Genomic DNA, 20,261 nt, shown 5'->3' with positions numbered 1-20,261 from the left:
CATCTTAATAGAACATCAATATAATTACCCTCCATGCAAAGATGCAGCTTTCTGATCACATGTGGTTGGAAAAAGAAATATTTTTGGCCACCTTGACATCTGCGAAAACACCCTGCCCTGTTAATTCCCAAATAGCTTGTTTACAAGTTAATGTACCCATAGTAGGCAAGTGTGGAGTGGTCATGAGAAACACTGCAAGGATGTGCTAAAATAAGTCCTTGAGCAAGGCAACTCATTTAAGTTAAATTTAAAAAAAGGAAAAGAGAACAGTATATTCTTACCTTCTTAGTTGAAATCTCCAAACTTACCTGTATACGCATTCACATGTGTATGATTGATAGTCTTTGAGGGCTTAGGAGGGGGATGATGATAGCCAAACACAAGTGAAGGTAATGATTTTTTTCCTACTTCATCAAAGATCATAACCTATGGTATCCAGAATTCTAGGATGTCCTCTTCTCAAGATTCCTCCCCATACGTTCAAGTTTACCTTGGAGATACTGCATTTGGTTCTAGATCACTGCAGTAAAATAAATATCACAATAAAGCAAGTCATACAAACTTTTTGATTTCCTAGTGCATATGAAAGCTATGTTTACACCATACTGTCGTCTATTAATTGTGCAATAATAGCATTATGTCTAAAGAAAATAATGTACATACTTTAACTAGAAAATACTTTATTGCTAAAAAAACAGTTAACCATCACCTGACAAGCAGGGTTGCCACAAAACTTCAATGTGTAAGAACTCAGGGTCTGCAAGTTTCAATAAAGCAAAGTGCAATAAAATGACGTATGCCTGTGCACAGACTTGTATAACTCCCTTCCCATGTGAATATGATGGCACGTCATTTCTGTGATTATGTTGCATTCTATGGCAAAGGTGAAGTGAATTTGCAGATGTAATCAAGGTCTATAATCAGTTGACTTTGAGTTAATTGAAGAGGAGATTATCCTGGTTGGATGGATATGAGTTTGAGCAAGCTCTAGGACATGGTGAAGGACAGGAAAGCCTGGCATGCTGCAGTCCATGGGGTCACAAAGAGTCCTATACAACTGAGCGACGAGAGTAAATCAGATGAGCCTTTTAAAAGAGGGTCAGAAATCTCTGCTGGCCTTTAAAAAATTTTTTTTATTTATTTGGCCATTTCAGGTCTTAGTTGTGACATGCAAACTCTTAGTCAAGGCATGTGAGATCTAGTTCCCAGACCAGGGAAGGAACCCAGACCCCTGTACTGGGAGCATGGAGTCTCAGCCACTGGACCACCAGGAAAGTCCCTCTGCTGGCCTTTAAGAATCAAGTCTCCATGAGTTCTAAAGAGGCAAGAAAAGGAATTCTCTGAATAACCTTGTGAACTTGGAGGAGGACTTTAAGCCTCAGATAAAAGTACAGCCTTGACCTCTGAGTAGAATGTTAGCAGTGAGTTTTTCATAAGTGACGCTTATCATGGTGAGAAAATTCCCTTCTACTCCTAGTTTGTTGAAGGTTTTCATCATGAAAAGGTGCTGGATATTTTCAAATGCTTTTTCAGCATTAAATGAGATGATCATGTGCTTTTTTCCCCCCTTTATTCTGGTAATGTGCTATAGTTTTCTTAAGTTAAACCACCCTTGTCTTCTGGGATAAATTCCACTTGTTCATGATGTGTACTCCTCTTAGCACGCTGCTGGGTTAGGTTTGTTACTATTTTGTTGAAGATTTTTTTCATCCATATTCATAAGGGATATTGGTTTTCACTTGCCCTTTGTTGTGTTGGTTTTAGTACCAGGGTAAAACTAGGGTCACAGAGTAAGTTAGGAAATGCTTCTTCCTTTTTTATTTTTTGTAGGAGTTTGAGAAGTGCTTGGTGTTAATTCTTTGAATGTTTGGTAGAGTTCACCAGTGAAGCCTTCTGGCCCTAGGCTCTTTTGGGGAGAAAGTTTTTGATTTCTGATTCAATTTTTACTTGTTATAAGTCAGTTCACATTTTTCTGTTTCTTCTTCCTTTTTTTTGGCTGCTCCAGGCAGCTTGTGGGATCTCAATTACCCAACCAGGGAGTGAACCCTAGCCAGGGCAGTGAAAGTGCCAAATTCTAACTATTAGAACAACAGCAACTCCCCCCAATTTTTCTCTTCTTGAGTCAGTTTTGGTAGTATGTGTTTTCCTAGAAGTTTGTCCATTTTGTTTAGTTATCTAATTTGTTAGCATATAGTTGGTCATGAAACTGAAAGTCACTGAATCGTGTCCTACTCTTTGAGACCCCATGGACTATACAGTCCATGGAATTCTCCAGGCCAGAATACTGGAATGGGTAGCCGTTCCCTTCTCCAGGGGATCTTCCCAGACCAAGGATCCAACCCAGGTTTCCCAAATTGCAGGTGGATTCTTTACCAGCTGAGCCACCAGGGAAGCCCATAGTTGATCATAGTATATTTCAATAATACTTTTTGCCTCTGTTAGATCCCCACTTTCAATTTGATTTTAGTTAATTTACATCTTCTTTGTTTTCCTTAGTCTAGCTAAATGTTTGTTCCTTTTGTTTTCAAAGAATTAACTTTTGGCTTTATTGGTTCTTTTGTTTTTCTATTCTTTATTTCATTTATCTCTGCTCTAATCTTTATTATCTTCCTTCTGCTAGCTTTGGGTATAACTTGCTCTTTTCTTTTAGTTAATTGGGGTATTGTTGTGGTTATGGTTTAGTCGCTAAGTAGTGTCAAGCTCTTGCGACCCCATGGACTCTAGCCCACCGGTCTCCTCTGTCCATGGGATTTTCCAGGCAAGGATACTGGAGTGGGCTGCCATTTTCTTCTTCAGATCTTCCAGACCAAGGGATCGAACCAGGTTTCCTGTGCTGCGGTGGTCTCCTGCATTGCAGGCGGATTCTCTCCTGACTGAGCCACCAGGGAAGCCATTGATTTGGGATCTTTCTTCTTTTTTAATGTGAGCATTTTCAGCTATAAATTTCTCTCTGAGCACTGCTTGTGCTGTATTCCTATGAGTTCTGACACATTTTCATTTATCTTATTTTCTACTCTTTGGATTTCTTTGACTCACAGGTTTGAGTGTGATCCATTTCCACACATTTGCAAAATTTCCAAGTTTCCTTCTGCTATTAGTTTCATTCCATTCATTCCATGGTCATACAGGATACTGTGTATGATTTTCAATCTTTTAAATTTATCAAGATTGTTTTGTGGCTTAATGTAGACCTATCCAGGAGAACCTTTTCACGTTTAGCTGAGAAGAATATGCACTCTTGTTGTTGGGTAGTGTATTCTATAGATGTCTGTTAGGTCCATTTGGCTTATAGTGTTGAATATATCCTTATTGATCTTCTGTGAGGTTGTTCCATCCATTACTGACATAGCATATTGGAGTCTTCGATTATTGTAGAACTGTTTATCCCTTCAATTCTGCCACCTTTTAGGTTGATATATTTAGTTTGTATAGATGAATATATGTTTATAGGGCTTCCCTGCTGGCTCAGTGGTATACAATCTGCCTGCCAATGCAAGAGACTTGGGTTCAATCCCTGGGTCAGGGAAGATTCCCTGGAGAAGGGAGTGGCAACTCCAGTATTCTTGCCTGGGAAATCCCATGGACAGAGGAGCCTGGCAGGCTGCAGTCTATGGGGTCACAAAGAGTCAGACACAACTTAGCAACTAAACAACAACAGTATTTATAATTGTTATATCCTCTTGAAAGACTGACCTCCTTAGCAATATAAAATGTCTTTGTTTTTTAAATAATTTTTTACTCAAAGTTTTTGTTTTTATTTATTTATTTTGCTATACTGTGCAGCTTGTGGGATGTTAGTTCCCCAACTAGGGCTTGAACCCAGGCCTTCAGCAGTGACAGTAAAGAGTCCTAACTACTGGACTGCCAGGACATTTTCTAAAGTTTTGCTTTTGTCAGTCATTCGTCCAGCTATTCTGCTCTCTTTTGGTCACTATTTATATGTTGTAGTGGGTTCAACAATGATGACAAAAAGATCTATCTCAGTCCTGATACTTGTGTTCATGACCTTAGCTGGAAATAGGGTCTTTGCTGCAGTTGGGTTAAGGGTCTTGAGACAAGATCATTTTGATCTTAGGGTGGGCCTTAAATCCAATGATAGAAGTCCCTGTAAGAGAAAGGGAAGGGAATGTGAGAGACACACAGAGAAAAAGGCGATGTGGAGGCACAGATTGATGTGATTTCTCTACAAGCCATGGTATTCCAACGATACTAGGAGCTACCAGCAGCTACGAGAGAGGCATGGGATGGAGTCTCCATCAGCACCTGGAAGGAACTAACCTGGCTGGTGCCTTTATTTTGGACTCCTGGGCTCCAGCACTACAAGAGAATCTATTTCCAATGTTTTCAGCAACCCAGGTTATGGTAATTTGTCACAGAGAACTAATATACATGGAATATATTTTTCCATCCTTTCATTTTCCACTTATTTGTATCTTTGATACTAAAATGAATCCCTTATAGGTAGATTATGTTTGTTTTCTCCACTCAGCCAACCTCTGTCTTGTTTTTAAAAACAGCTTTGTTGTTGTTGTTTAGTTGCCAAGTCATGTCTGACTCTTTGTGAGCCTGAGCTCAGTGAGGCAGTAGTGAGCCGTAGTATGAAGTGAGATCTTAAATCCCTGACCGGGAACTGAACCTGGGAGGCCTGAATAAGAACCAGGGATCCTAGCCTCCAGACAAGCAAGGGTTAGAGGCTAGAAGCTATTTTTCCCTGGACGGTTGCATTTATCACAGAGGCAGAAACTGTAAATGCAGGTACAAAGTTTATGATTAGAGACATAGCACAATAACAAGTGAGAGAGCATGCGGAGAGACAGTTTTAGTTAAGGCCAAAGCAAGGCAGAGATGCACAGTGGAAAAAAAGGGTCCCCTCTCAGCGAGGAGGAGTGCAGTGAAGAGGTGGTTAAGTCATTTATACGGGGCAGATCTTCTGGGTCTTTGTCTTCCTTCAGGCCACTTATCTGGTTTCTTTTTCCACCCCACCTCCCCGGGACACTCCCCTGGATGTGCTTGCATCCTTCAGCAAAAAATGGATCTCGAAGTGAAGGCTTCTGGGAGGAGCAAGACAATTAAGGCCTGGCATTATTCCTTCACTTTTGACCCAAAAGGATCCTTTCTGAGGATGTGTAGTGTCTCCCTTGTCCCAAAGAGGGGGGAGTGGAGATCCCTTAGTCCTTTACTCAGAGTTTTGCCCCTCTTTGACTTTGCCATGACTGTTTCCTTGACTATTGCCACAACTATTACCCTAAGGTGTTTACAAGAGACAAACGCTGGCTATTTATGCTGTTTCTGTTGTTACTTCCATTTCAGAGGGCAAAAAGGAGGCTGATCAAAAATGCCTTAACTGTACCCTACCCATCTCTTGCCTCAGAAAATTTTAACAGTCGTTAAGTATCCAGCGTGAAACCCACTTATTCATGCTCCATGAAATGTAAACAGGAAGCCAGTTGGTCTAACCTGGAGCCCATCTATCTCCTACAGCAATCCCATGGACTGTAGCCCACCAAGCTCCTCCGTCCATGAGACTTCCCAAGCAAGAATACTGGAGTGGGTTGCCATTTCCTTCTCCAGGGGATCTTCCCGGCCCAGGGACTAAATTCAAGTCTCCTGCATTGACAGGCAGATTTTTTACCACTAAGCTACCTAGAGAGCCGAAAACAGTTTTACTGAGGTATAGTTCATATACCATACAATTCACCAACTTAGAGTGTATAACTCAATAGTTTTTTGTATATTACATCATAAATTTGAAAAAATTATAAATTGACATAGTAAATACATATGCTGTTTTGTTATCAATATATTACACATAAAACAAACTCGTCACATTAACCATTTTTAAGTGTAAAATTCAGTGACATTAATTACATTTTCATGTAATTAATTTTCATGTAATCAAGCACATTTCATTTGCTATGAAATCATCACCGCTTCTATTTCCCAAATGTTTTCATTGCCCCGAGTAGAAACTCTGTAACCACTGAGCAGTAACTCCTCAATACTTTTCCACCAACCTCTCTGGTGACTTCTAATCTACTTGCTATCTCTATTAACTTGAATATTATAGGTGCCTCATATAAATGGGATCATACAATATTTATCCTTTTCTGTCTGGCATACTTTACTCATTATAATACCTTCAAGGTTCATCCATGTTATAGCATCAGAACATCACTTGTTTTTACAGCTAAATAATAGTCCATTGTATGTGTATACCACATCTTGTTTGTCCATTCACCTGTTGATGAACACCTGGAGTGTTTCCACCTTTTGGATATTGTAAATTACATTGTCATACAAATATCTGTTTGAGTGAAGGCTTTCAATTTCTTTGGGTATATACCTAGAGGTGGAATAGCTGGGCGACTTCCCAGCTGGAATTAGTGGTAAAGAACCTGCCTGCCAATGCAGGAGAGTTGGGAGACATGGATTTGATCCCTGGGTCAGGAAGATCCCCTGGAGAAGGGCATGGCAACCCACTCCAGTATTCTTGCCTAGAGAATAACCATGGACAGAGGTGCCTGGCAGGCTAGAGTCCATTGGGTTGCAAAGAGTCGGACACAACTGAAGTGACTTAGCACGCACACATGGAATTGCTGGATCATATTATAATTCCTGTTTATCAATTTATAATTCTTTTTATTGTGTCAAAATACACGTAGCATAAAATTTATCATTTTAACCATTTTTTTTCATTCTAACCATTTTTAACTATACACTTTAGTGGCATTAACTTCATTTGGATTGTTATTCAACCATCACCATCACCTACCTCTAGAATTTTCATCTTCCTATTAGAATTTCCAGTGAAATAGTGTAAGTGTAGATCATGGAGGTAGAGAAGTAACAGATAAGACAAAGTTTGTACAGTTTAGCACTTGGAATTATAATTGAACTCACTGTCCATTGGCAACTTTTTCTGTGATGGAATGCTTGAGAGGACTCAAAGGGTTCATGGGAACACAAAGAATTGCTGGAATTTATATGTTCCCAAGCCAACAGGAAGGTAAGGATTGCTCGCTCATCTTTCTGAGAAAAAAAGCAAAACAAAACACATCTTAAGATTTCACAAGAGTCTTGTTACTTTACTCAGGTTCTCACGGTTGGTGAACCTAATGTGGGAGGACAAAGGAAAAGAAGTGGTATTTGTTGGCTGGGATTGGAAGGGACGTGGGAAAGATGCAAGTGTGCTTCAGGTCCCAAAGACAGACTCTTTGTTTCTTTTTTTTTTTAATTATTTTTGGCTGCACTGGGTCTTTGCTGTTGCTCACAGACTTAGTTGCTCCAAGGCATGTGGGATCTTCCAAGATCAGGGATCAAACCTGTGTCCCATGCATTGCAAGGCAGATTCCTAACCTCTGGACCATGTTGGATGCCCCCCCAAAGACAGATTCTGACTGGCAACAGATGTGTGGGGGCTGATATTGTCCCTACTTGTGAGTGTAGGGACTCACAAGTAGAGTGCCTTCAACCCAGCCTGACACACAGGTCAAAGATTTTGGCTCCCTGGAACTTCCCTGGTGGTCCAGTGGTTGAGAACCCACCTGCAGGTGCAGGGGACATGAGTTCAATCCCTGATCCAGGAAGATCCCACATACTGTGGAACAAATAAGCCTGTGCACCACAAGTGTGGTACTGAGCCCACTCACCGCAACTACCGAAAGCCTGTGTGCAGCAATGAAGACAGCGCTGCAAAAGGTAAATAAATACATCAAACATTTTAAAAAAGGATTATGGTCCCTAATATGTATGCATTTCCGACAAGTTTGGCCGCAGAAATACTTGAGCTGACTCCTCAGACACCTACCTTTGGTGCTTCTCAAACCTAAGCATGTTGGGATATATTTTTAAAAAAGAATCAAAAGCACTATTATGTACAAAGATGATTAACCCCTTTGTCTTACATGTGAAGTAACTGAATCAGAGAAGTTAGGTGATTCACTGAAGCTCACAGAACGGGTAGCCTCAGTATTAAGGTTGAATCAGTGCCTTGAGTTCAGGGCTCATTTCATTCTATCACATTGTTTCTATTCAAAAGGCTGGCCCTATCTAAAATGTCAGATGATTTCCTCTAAATCTGTTTCAGAATTCAAACCATTTCAGCTTAAGCACTGGCATGATACATTCCAACAGAGTCATTAGTATTCATTTTCCAAAACACTCTTTTCTCTTGAGTATTTATTCCATTTTTCTTTGGCACTGGTGTCCTTGCTTTTATTGCTTTGGGTAGGGCTGACACCACATCTAACTTATGAGTGACATGACACCCAGATGGATCATGACCTCAGTGTTTGATTCAAGGATAGAGTTATTGTCCCATAAGGAGACTTTTGCTGAGACTGTTGGGAGGGGGTGGGGAACCTCTTTTCTGCCTGAACTTCTAACAGCAAGGATGAATGGAGACAGGAGCTTGAGGCCACTTTGACTACAGAGGAAGCCAAGAAAAGGAGAAAATGAGAGCTTGAGAAAAACTGAAGAAAGAAAATGAGAGCTGGAGAAAAAACTGAATTCGGAAGGTGTAGTTTGACTTCCTAAGTTAAAACACATATTAGTCTAGAACTTTTGTGGGTTTTTTTCCCCCCAGTAATATGATCTAAGAGATTTCCTCTTTTGGTTAAGCCAATTCGAGTTGAATTTTCTGTCTTTTGAGATGAAAAGATCCCAACTAATATAACATTGTTTTGATTGTTTAAAAATAATTTTAGGAAGGAAGAGAATGAAAGTCACTAGAGAATAACATTTTAAAGTATCGTATCTAATTATGAGTCAAGAGCTTGAATTAGTTAGGGTTGCTTTCAGCTTCAAGTTCCAAAAGCAACTTAAACAAAAAAGATATTTATGTCTTCATAGAAAAAGAAGTGTGTAAGCAGAAAAGCAAGGAAGGGTTGGTTAACTCATCACACCACATCACTGAGGGCCCAGAATCCCTTCTGTGGGCATAGATTGGGAATCTCACTTAAGTACTTCTAGATCTATACAATCAGAGAGTCTCTAGCTCTGCTAGTCACAGATATGAATCATCACAGTGAAAAGCCACAGCCTTGCATCCAGTGTGCAGATATATGCCATTTTGCAGGTTCTTGAATAAAGAGGAAGTTGGATTTTCCTGAGAAAGCCCTGGAACAGCCAAAATTTTATCTTATAATTCTCCCCACTGTTTTCTCCCCTACTGCCCCTCCCAAAACCAGCAGCCATTTTCCCAATCAAGTGGGCACTAGGGAAGGGAAAATTCTCTTTAACGAACTCCTATATATTGGCTATGAGTAAGAGGACACTGGGACCCACTGATCAGAGCGGTAGTTTATGGATGTCACATGGTTAATCCACTCTTGTGTAGAGTGCATTGTACAAATATGTCAGCAAACCACCTATAGTTCGTTCCCTAGTTCCTGAATACATAGTTGGAACAGACAGGCTTGGAGACTGGAATAATATGCATATTGGCCGCCTGATCTATGGAGTGCAACATAACAGTAAGAAAGTCCAAACAGAAGTCCTGTAACTGCCCTTCCTTGTCAAAACAATAAACTCAAAGCAAATCACATCCCTAGGGGAACTGCAGAGATTAGTGCTGCCATCAGACTTAAAAAAGGCGGAGACAGTGATTCCTGTCACCCCTCTATTGAAGTTGCTCTTTAGCCTGCAAAGGAAGGTGCCTCTTGTGTATTATTATAAAATTAACCAGGTAGTGACTGAACTGTAGCTACTGTTTTAGATGTGGTCTCTAGTGGAGCATACCGTTGTGTAACTCCAACTATTGCTGATCTACAAAGAGTTTTTTTTCTCGGTACCATTTGACAAGCATCATTGCAAGCACATTGCTCATATCCAGCAGGAGCAGCTGCAGCCCTTTCATATCTTTCTTCAGGGCTATGTAAAGTCTACTGCTCTCTGTTATAATCTAGTTTACAGAGACCTTGATTGTCTCACCACCTTACAGAGAATATCGTGCTGGTCCACTCCAATAATGTCATTACATTAATTTGATTTGGAGGGCCAGAAGTGATAAGAACCCTAGATGCCTTAGTAAGACACATGCTTACCAGTGGATAGCAGATAATCTCTAGGAAAATTTACATCTTATCAATTTAATGAAGTTGCCAGGAGTCTAGTAGTCTGCGGCACATCAGAATATCCTGTCTAAAATATAAGGCAAATGGTAGTTTTAGCTGCTAAAAAAGAGGGAGAAACACTTGAGCTTTTTTGTCTTTTAGACAAGATATATCACATTTATATTGCTTTGTATAAGCCAGTCTTGAGTAGTTCCTAAAACAAGAGAAAACTTTGCCGGGCAAGCTTCTCTGTCACGTGGGCCATATGAGCCAGCAAAGCCTGTGTTGTCACATGTCCGTCACAGACGGTCATACAACATGGATCCTCTGTAAAATGTTAATGGTAGAATCCCAATGCGAAACTCTGAGGTTTTAGGTCAAAATTAAGTCCTCTTCTGTTGATAAATATTTTTCCTTTTGAGAAATAGCTTCTGCTTTATCCTGAGTTGTAGTTGAAATGAAATGCTTGACCATAGAACACAAACCGAGATATATGCTTTGAACATGTGACCAACATATGGTGCTCCCATACTCAATAGGCTCAGGAACCAAGGTGTCAACATGGCTTTATTCATTTTTACACTATTAAATAACCATCCCCCAAAAAACTGTTTTGATTCCCATTTCTACATCTGTGTGTTTTATTGGTTGAAAGAACTTATTTTTCAAGTGAGGAATGTTTCCACCAGAAAATACCAAAAATATCTCCACTGAATTGGAGGTTGAGACAGACACTTGAACACTTGGGGATTTTCAAGACTGAAGACAAAAGGAGAAGGGGATGACAGAAGATGAGATGGTTGGATGGCATCACCGACTCAACGGACATGAGTTTGAGCAAACTCCGGTAGATAGCAAAGGACAGGGAAACCTGGCATGCTGCAGTTCATGGGGTCACAAGGAGTCGGACACAACTTAGCCACTGAACAACAACAAATTGACAAGCACTGAAGAGGGTTACTGTGTTGACTGAGTCATGGGTTCCGATTTCCAAGTGGAAATGGGATTCTTGCTACAGAAAAGGGTAAGAAAGACCTGCGTTTGGAATCAAGAGATTCTTTGAGGCATATTTCAAAATAGTACACATAAATTCTAGTAAAATTTAATGGTAGACTACATGCATTAGGGCTCTCCAGAGAAACAGAGCCAATAGGATGTATATATATGTAAACACACACACATAGCACAGTTCTCAGGGGTTTGGTGGGTCAAAGAATCTGCCTGTCAATGCAGGAGACGTGGGTTTGATCCCTGGATTGGGAAAATCCCCTGGAGAAGGAAATGGCAACCCACTCCAGTATTCCTGCCTGGAAAATCCCATGGACAGGGGAGCCTGGTGGGCTACAGTCCATGGGTTTGCAAAGAGTTTGACATGACTGAGAGACTGAACACACACACACACACACACACACACACACACACATTTGTCTTCATATAGATAACATATACAAAAATATAAAATGTACTATTAATATATGACAATGTATAATAAAATACACATCTTTGTAATAAAGAGTCCAATTATGAGGAATTGGCTCAATGGATTACGGAGGCTGAGGAGCCCAGAGATCTTCAGTCAGCAAGCTGGAGATTCAGGACAGTTAATGTGTTCAGTCTGAGTCCAAAGGCTTGAGAACTAGGAAAGTTGATGATATGTGTCAGGTCCAGTTTAAAAGTCCACAGACTCAAAACCCAAGAGAAGTTGACGTTTTGATCTAAGTTAAAGGACCAGGAAAAAGCAAACAAACAAACAAACCAATATCGCAGCTGAAGTAGGAAGGCAAAAGGAGTTCCCTCTTATTCAGACTTCTTATTCTATTTAGGTCTTCAATTGTTTATAAGAGACCCACTCACATTAGGGAGGGAAGTCTGCTTAACTCAGTGTACTGATTTAAAGGCTAGTCTTATCTGGACACACCTCACAGAGACAGCCAGAATAATGTTTGTGCAAATTTCCTGGTCCCCTGTCAACAGTCAAACTGACACATAAAATTATCACAGTAAAACGACCCACTGAGGACTGAGAGCAAAGTCCTTCAAAAATGAATACTTGAACCACCTGCCAGGTATGGGACTACAGTCAGCTGACTTGTTGGCAGAGGGAAAAGGAAATATGAACTGTGTAATGGAAAGAGGGGAGTTATAAACATCAACTATGGTCTTGTGACCAGTAACAGAAATGAGGACAGTAACAGCTATGCTTATTTTCATCCTTGCTTGTTGCATTAATTTCCAAGAGATGCCATAAGAAAGTATCACAAACTTGGTAGACTAAAACAACAGGAATTTATTCTTTCACAGTTCTGGAGGCTAGAAGTCCAAAATTAAGGTGTTGTCAGGGCTCTGCTCTCTCTTTGAAGGCAGTAGGGAAGAATCTTTGCTGGCTTCTTCCTGGTGGCTGGTAGCCTTTGACCTTCTTGTCTTACAGGGGCATCACTGCATTCAACCTCTGTGTTTCTTGTCACATGGTCTTCTTCCCCATACATCTGTGTGTCCACATCTTCTTTTCCTTCCTCTTGTAAGGACACCAGTCCCTCTTTTCTCTTCTCCGCCATCCTATGTGCGGTTGAGTTCTGTCCGCACCATGTCTTCTCACAAGACTTTCAAGATCAAGCAATTCCTGGCCAAGAAGCAAAAGCAGAATCGTCCCATTCCTCAATGGATTCGAATGAAAACTGGCAATAAAATTAGGTACAACTCCAAGAGAAGACATTGGAGAAGAACCAAACTGGGTCTATAAGAAGCCTCACATAAAAAGTGGCACACATGTTAAGATCACTTATTTAAGCAGCCATATCACAGTGAGAACATCACTACTGTAATGCTTGGCTCCTGATGTTTCTTATTTCCTCACTATCAGTCTGAGACCAGTAATAAATATGATACGTCACGTTGGAAAAAAAAAAAAAAAGGAACCAGTCATTGGATTCAGGGCCCACTCTATTCCAGTATGACCTAATCTTAACTTGATTACATCTATGAACACTCTTTTTTTCAAATAAGCTTGTTTCACAGGTATCAGGGGTTATCTTTTTGGAGGACATAATTAAGTCTGCAACACTTACATATGAAACCAATTATTTTCCTCCTTCTCATTTCCCAGATTAATTTTTTTTATTGAAGTCTATTTGTCATGCAACATTATATTAGTTTCAGGTGTACAACCTAGTGATTTGATATTTGTAGATAGTGCAATGTGTGCTAAGTTGCTTCAGTCATGTCCGACTCTTTGTGACCCTATGGACTGTAGCCCTCCAGGCTCCTCTATCCATGGGATTCTCCAGGCAAAAATACTGGAGTGGGTTGCCATGCCCTTCTCCAGAGGATCTTCTCAACCCAGGGATTGAACCTAGATCTCTTGATTCTCCTGCATTGGCAGTCACGTTCTTTACTACTAGCGCCACCTGGGAAGACCATATGGTGCAAAATGATTATCAAAATAAGTTAACATCTGTCACCATCCAGTTACAGTTTTCCTGTGATGAGCACTTTTGAGATCTACTCTCTTAACAATTTCAAATAAGCAACACGATATTTAAATTTTTTTTAAATTTTATTTAGTTATTTTTGGCTGCGCCGGGTCATTGTTGCTGCGTGTGGGCTTTCTCCTGTTGTGGTCTGAGGGCTTTTCACTGAGGTGGCTTCTCTTGCTGAGGAGCACGGGATCTAGGATGCACGAGGGCTTCAGCAGTTGTGGCTCAAGGGCCCAGTTGCCCTGAGACATGTGGGATTCTCCCAGGCCAGCGATCAAACCCATGTTCCCTGCACTGGCAGGTGCACTCGTAACCACTGGACCACCAGGGAAGCCTGCAATATGGTATTAAGCCATAGCTGTTATGCTGTACATCACATCCCCATGACATTTATTTTATAACTGGAAGTATGTACCTTTGACCTCCTTTACTCAATACACCCACCCTCCAATCACTGTTTTTGGCAACCTCCAATTTATTTTCTGTAACTATGAGAACTTGTTCTTCTTCTTCTTTTTTTTTAAAATTCCATGTATAAGTGAGATCACATATTATTTGTCTTTCTGTTTATTTAACTTAGCATAATGTTCTCAAGGCCCATCCTTGTTGTTGCAAATGGCGAGATTTTATTCTTTTTATGGTTGAATACTATACCATTGTGTTTGTGTATACACACATCACATTTTCTTTATCCATTCCTCCATTAATTGACCTTGTGCTATGTTGTATTGCACAACTGCACAGACACGAGAGTGACTAAGCACAGCACATGTTGTATTGTTGGGTCTATGTGCTAAGCCGTGTCCGACTCTTTGTGACCCTATGGACTTTAGCCCACCAGGCTCCTCTGCTTATGGAATTCTCCAGGTAAGACTACTTCAGTGGGTTGCCATTTCCTTCTCCAGGGGATCTTCCTGACCCAGGGATCAAACCCAAGTGTCTTATGTCTCCTGTCTCGGCAGGTGGATCCTTTATCACTAGCGCTACCTGGGAAGCATTGGTGGTTGTCTGAGCCTTCTCTCTTTTCTCTTGGTCTGTCTAGGAAAATGTGAATTTCATTGGTGGTTGTTTACATTAAAATGTAGGTTACAGTTTATCTAGGAGGAACTGTGGCTGAACTGGAATTAATATCTCTCAGATACAAATATGGCAATAGACGGGAATTTGTGTCTTCTCTTCTTGGGGGAGAGAGAGAGACGGTGCAGGTATCTTCATGTTCAATAGAATAGTTGCATCCTGTGTGGCAGATGTGTGATGTTACTTCTTTGCTACCTGTAAGTATTTAAGTACAGTAGAGTGAGAATAGTGCTGAGTACCCCAGAGGGTAGACTATTATTATTTGTGAGAGATCACTGATGAGAGAAGTCATTTTGGTTTCCTGCTTCTGAGATGGAGCTTACATCAGCTTCTGGGTTCCTACTCAAGCAGTGCGGTTTCAGGGATTGCAACAGCAGAGTGTGTCTGTACAATGGTAGGTGACTTTGGGCTCCCGGTCTCCTGCAGCTTCAGTGAGCATGGGCCCCTGACTTCCTGCAAAATAGTAGTTGTTTCAACACCAATAGCTTCAATGGCACAGTGGTCATGGGTCCTTGGTAACATTATTTTCTAGTCCTGAGGGATAATGTTCTCCAGTATTGTCTAATCTCATCTTGCTTCTGTATCCCTTTGAAAACTTTTGCAAACAATTGACTGCATTCATTAAATTCCTTGTCTGAGTATTTAGCATGTTTTGTGTTTTCCTAAGTGGACACTAGCTGATACACTTTTCTTGGGCACCCAACTAAGCTACATTTTTCCTCCCTTTAAGTTACATGTGGCTGACTTCTAGGTGATGGTATATAACTGAGTGATATATGCTGTTTGGGTCCAAGACTTGAAAAGTGAGTATGCAACCCTCTCTACTTTTCCTCCACTTTCTTAAGTGCGACATAGATAACTTCAGGGGATGGTGGAATAACAGAATAAGTCTCTGGATGGCCATGTGGAGGAAAGCATTAGGCTATTATATGAATGAGAAACAAAAAATTGTATTTGAACCTTTATGTGCTTTGGTGTCCATGATAGCAGATGGTGTTACTCTAGCTGATAAAGTTATTTTCCAAATATTATACATTTTTGCTGACTATAAAGCAGCCACAAATGCATTCATAGTAGTAGAGCAGCAGGTGAATGGCAAAATTACTACATTTCTGGAGCAAGGATTTATTTAGTTTACCTTACTTATGGTTGGAATAAAAATTGTACTATTTTTGAATACCCTAAATGTTTCTGAACAAATGGGAAGATAAGCCTACATATGTGCAAAATGACTGGCATATTTGGAGATGTGCATATGTTCTAAACATGACAAATACATGTATGACACAGTGTTTTCCGAAGTGCGGTGTGCCTACTTTGGAGACTAATTTAAACATCTAGGGATGCAGAAGATGATCCACTGGTGTGAAAGAAAGTATGAAAACTTTTCTATTTATTCAGTATCTTATCCTCTTGTAATGTCTATTTTTGAGTATGTTACATAACATATAACATGCTACCACATATATAAGTTATACAGTAATAATTACACATATTGGAAGTACATGTTCAAAAATTTTGCACTGAAAATGATGCATGAACAAAAATATTTAGAGACCACTGGCAAACTTATTTAAGGGCCTTGAAGTAGTCTTAGTGACATGATAGTGTTATAAATTCACAGTGTATTTAACAAGGTAATGGATGTATAGGAGAGTGTTTAATATATAGAAATTCATCTAGTATTACATGGGTTATAGCTTTTGCTATTTTCTTAACTTTCTCTGAAATCCTGGATGAGTTATTTAATTAGTGCTGGTCTCATTTCTTCTTATCAAATATGGGGATTAGGTTAATTTGATTAATTGTGCTCAGTGGTACTCCAAAAGTTTTGATGAGTTTCTATAGAGCAAAGGTAGGAGGCAGGGAGACTACAGGAAGACTCTAGACAAGACTTCCAGCCTTGCTCTATTACGTCATCTAGGGTACTTAGCTCCCATTATAGGTCATACTACAGGGTAAGAACAGGAAGAAAGGAAAACCGCTGGGCTAGATCACTTCTTAACATCCATTTCCATTTTAAGGGCAAATAAAATTCAAAACTATTATAACTAATCTCTGGTATTGAGAATAAATGCCTATCTAAATACTACATGATGTCCTCATAAGTATAAAACTCCTGGGTGAGATAAACACAATCAAACATATGGAAAGTCATTATCAATATATTGGACTTGATGTAAAATGCAAGGTTGTGCTATTAAGAGTCTTAGCATCTCAGTTGGCTTTTTCGTGAGTTAGCTTACTTTACAAAGTCAACCACAGTATAACTTGTGCTGTGGCTATATTTTTTTCTAAAATCTTTTCATCAACTTATGAATGCATGTCATGTGATTAATTTAACTGGTTAAAAAGAAAAGAAGGAACCCAGCAAAGATCCCAAGAGAGGAGAGTTGGCAGAGAGAGAATAGCACATTTAACACTTTCAGGATGAAAATGCTTTAAAATAGACTAGATATTAGGCTGGTCTATTTTGAACAAACACTTTAACTGTTAATTTTCTAAAATAAGCTCTGTTTGGTCTTTGGGATTCCATATGGTATTTTCCTGTTTTGAACATGAAAAAGTAAGAATATTTATTTCGCTACATTACCATTCATTGGTTATACCTTACATCTCATTATTTGATTTGGCCGGAGTACTCCTTGATCCCTTGACACTCAGGAAAAGTGACAGCAAGCTGACTTCACATCTGTGCTGGGCTGTGAACCACTTATTTTAAAACCCATACACCATAATGTCATTTAAGTAAAAGCAGCCAGAGACCACTCTTCAATTCAGTTTAGTTCAGTCGCTCAGTCGTGTCTGACTCTTTGAGACCCCATGTATCGCAGCACGCCAGGCCTCCCTGTCCATCACCAACTCCCGGAGTTTACTCAAACTCATGTCCATCGAGCTGGTGATGCCATCCAGCCATCTCATCCTCTGTCATCCCCTTCTCCACCTGCCCCCGATCCCTCCCAGCATCAGGGTCTTTTCCAATGAGTCAGCTCTTCGCATCAGGTGGCCAAAGTATTGGAGTTTCAGCTTCAACATCAGTCCTTCCAATGAACACCCAGGACTGATCTCCTTTAGGATGGACTGGTTGGATCTCCTTGCAGTCCAAGGGACTCTTCTCCAACACCACGGTTCAAAAGCATCAATTCTTCGGCTCTCAGCTTTCTTCACAGTCCAACTCTCACATCCATACATGACCACTGGAAAAACCATAGCCTTGACTAGATGGACCTTTGTTGGCAAAGTAATGTCTCTGCTTTTTAATATGCTGTCTAGGTTGGTCATAACTTTCCTTCCAAGAAGTAAGGGTCTTTTTATTTCATGGCTGCAATCACCATCTGCAGTGATTTTGGAGCCCCCCAAAATAAAGTCAGCCACTGTTTCCCCATCTATTTCCCATGAAGTGATGGGACCAGATGCCATGATCTTAGTTTTCTGAATGTTAAGCTTTAAGCCAACTTTTTCACTCTCCTCTTTCACTTTCATCAAGAGGCTTTTTAGTTCCTCTTCACTTTCTGCCATAAGGGTGGTGTCATCTGCATATCTGAGGTTATTTATATTTCTCCCGGCAATCTTGATTCCATCTTGTGCTTCTTCCAGCCCAGCGTCTCTCATGATGTACTCTATATAAGTTAAATAAGCAGGGTGACAATATACAGCCTTGATGTACTCCTTTTCCTATTTGGAACCACTCTATTTTTCCACGTCCAGTTCTAACTGTTGCTTCCTGACCTGCATACAGGTTTCTCAAGAGGCAGGTCAGACCACTCTTACAACCCTCTTATTTTGCTGTGTTTTGTGACTGGGGGCCGAATTATGTAACGGACAGGCGTTGTTACAATGGGTAAGGTGCTTGTAAACTCTTTCCAGGGACTTGTGCTGCTTGGGGTCTACTTACCCCTCTGACTCCGTATAAAGGTAAGACACACGTCATTCGGAACCATTCTGCTCATTTTAGAAACACACCACTGATTACCCACGGCGGTCTGAAATGCTTTCAGTTTACATAAACAAAAATACAGGTCTCCCTTAATCTGTGTCATAATCTGCCCTATTCCTCGCCTCGTAAAAAGGAAGACTAAAATGTTATGTAATCCCAAATTCACACGTAGTACAATCAGGCCACGCTAGAACTTAATGAATTAAGACTGACCCAGAGAGACTCCGTTTCAGCAGCCCGGGCGGCATCCGGAGCCTCACTTCCTCCAGCCCCACCTCCAAGCTGTCCAGACGTCGTGCCCCGCCCCCTCCCGTCACAGCCAATGGGACACGCCGCACCACCGGTCCGCCGCGACCACGGGGAGCCGCCCCTCCTTTGCCCCAGACTGGGGCGGGGCGTCTACTCCTCCCTGCTCCAGGCTGCGCGCACGCGCACTCTCACAGGGCCTGGGCGAGACAATTAGGGCTGGATTTTCTTCTCCTTCCTTCCCCCCCTAGTTGCGTGACTTTCTCAAAGCCGTACACCGCAGTGTTACTGAGGGTCCCTTTCCTAATCCCTCAAAGGACGTGCTGCTCCGGCCTTGGGTGTGCCAGTACCCGGATGTGGAGCCGTTCTCGCCCGGCGGGGGCTCTGTGGCGGGGCGGAGCGCGGCGGCGTGCGCGGGGGCAGAGAGAAGGGGGCCCCTGGGCCCGGGCACTCGCCGGACGCCGGGAGGTACCATCACCGCCCACGGGGGAGGAGGCGGCGCCGGCGCTCGGGTGTCCACCCCGGGGCGAGGGCCCCGGGGAGAAGATAGGCCGGCAGTTAAGCTTGCTCCCCGCCGCCCGCGCCGTCTCCCCCGGGCGAGCCTCCCCCGGTCCCCTCCGCTCCCCGCGCTCCCGGTCGGGGGAGAGCGTGGTTTCCTGGCGGCCGTCGCTGTAGCCCGGCCGGGGAGCCCGGAGGAAGCGGGGGAGTCCCCGCCCACGGCCCCCTCCCCTCTGCCCGCCCGCCGCTGCCGCCGCCGCCGCCGCCTCAGCCTCCGAGCCGCTGCAGTCCGGCCTCCAGTCCGAGAGGGGGGCGCGGCGGCGGCGGCGACGGCTAGGGAGCGGCTGCGGGCTCGGCGGGGACCGCGGCGCCGCCCCCGTGAGTTATTCCCACGTTCCCCGGGGCTCGCTGCCGCCCCCGCCGGCGCCGAGAGTCCGGCCCGGGCCCCACTCCCTTACGGGCCCCCCGGCGGCGGCGGCGGCGGCGGAGCCCGCGGCTCGGGCCCCGATGAGTAACTCCAGGAATAACCGGGTGATGGTGGAAGGGGTCGGGGCCCGCGTAGTGCGCGGCCCGGACTGGAAGTGGGGGAAGCAGGACGGCGGCGAGGGCCATGTGGGCACGGTCCGGAGCTTCGAGAGCCCCGAGGAGGTGGTGGTGGTGTGGGACAACGGCACGGCCGCCAACTACCGCTGTTCCGGGGCCTACGATCTGCGCATCCTGGACAGCGCGCCCACGGGTAAGGGCGGCCTCCGGGGCTCGGGGCCTGCGCGTGGGGCCCGGGCGATGCGGGGTGGGCCGGGGAGCGTCGGGCGGCCTGGGCGAAGCCCCGAGGTCCAACGCCTCCCCCGCCGCGCCCGGCCGGAGGGAGCGGCTAGGGAAAGAGCCAGAGGGAATTTTAGGTTCCTTACCTGGTAAACACAAACTTCCAGGAGAAAAGACCCCCCTGCTTCCCTTCCCTCCGCCCAGTCCCCAAGGGAA

At 42.8% G+C, this 20,261-nt stretch overlaps 2 protein-coding genes across 2 annotated transcripts in view; both read left to right on the top strand.

Annotated features, from left to right (window-relative positions):
* The window catches only part of LOC122684933 (putative 60S ribosomal protein L39-like 5), a 28,111-nt gene extending 15,171 nt beyond the window's left edge, over positions 1-12,940 (top strand). The window contains exon 4 of the mRNA XM_043889476.1: positions 12,624-12,940. Coding sequence (XP_043745411.1) covers positions 12,637-12,792 — 156 coding nt within the window. The 5' untranslated portion in view covers positions 12,624-12,636 and the 3' untranslated portion in view covers positions 12,793-12,940. The remainder of the gene's footprint in view (positions 1-12,623) is intronic.
* Positions 12,941-19,664: 6,724 nt separating this feature from the next.
* Positions 19,665-20,261, top strand: part of MIB1 (MIB E3 ubiquitin protein ligase 1) — a 97,152-nt gene continuing 96,555 nt past the window's right edge. The window contains exon 1 of the mRNA XM_043889471.1: positions 19,665-20,019. Within this exon, the coding sequence (XP_043745406.1) occupies positions 19,791-20,019 (229 nt within the window). The 5' untranslated portion in view covers positions 19,665-19,790. The remainder of the gene's footprint in view (positions 20,020-20,261) is intronic.

Source organism: Cervus elaphus, chromosome 27 (assembly GCF_910594005.1).
Source record: "Cervus elaphus chromosome 27, mCerEla1.1, whole genome shotgun sequence".
Lineage (NCBI taxonomy): Eukaryota > Metazoa > Chordata > Mammalia > Artiodactyla > Cervidae > Cervus > Cervus elaphus.
Note: the sequence above shows the minus strand (reverse complement) of the source record. Positions and strands in the feature narration are given on the sequence as shown.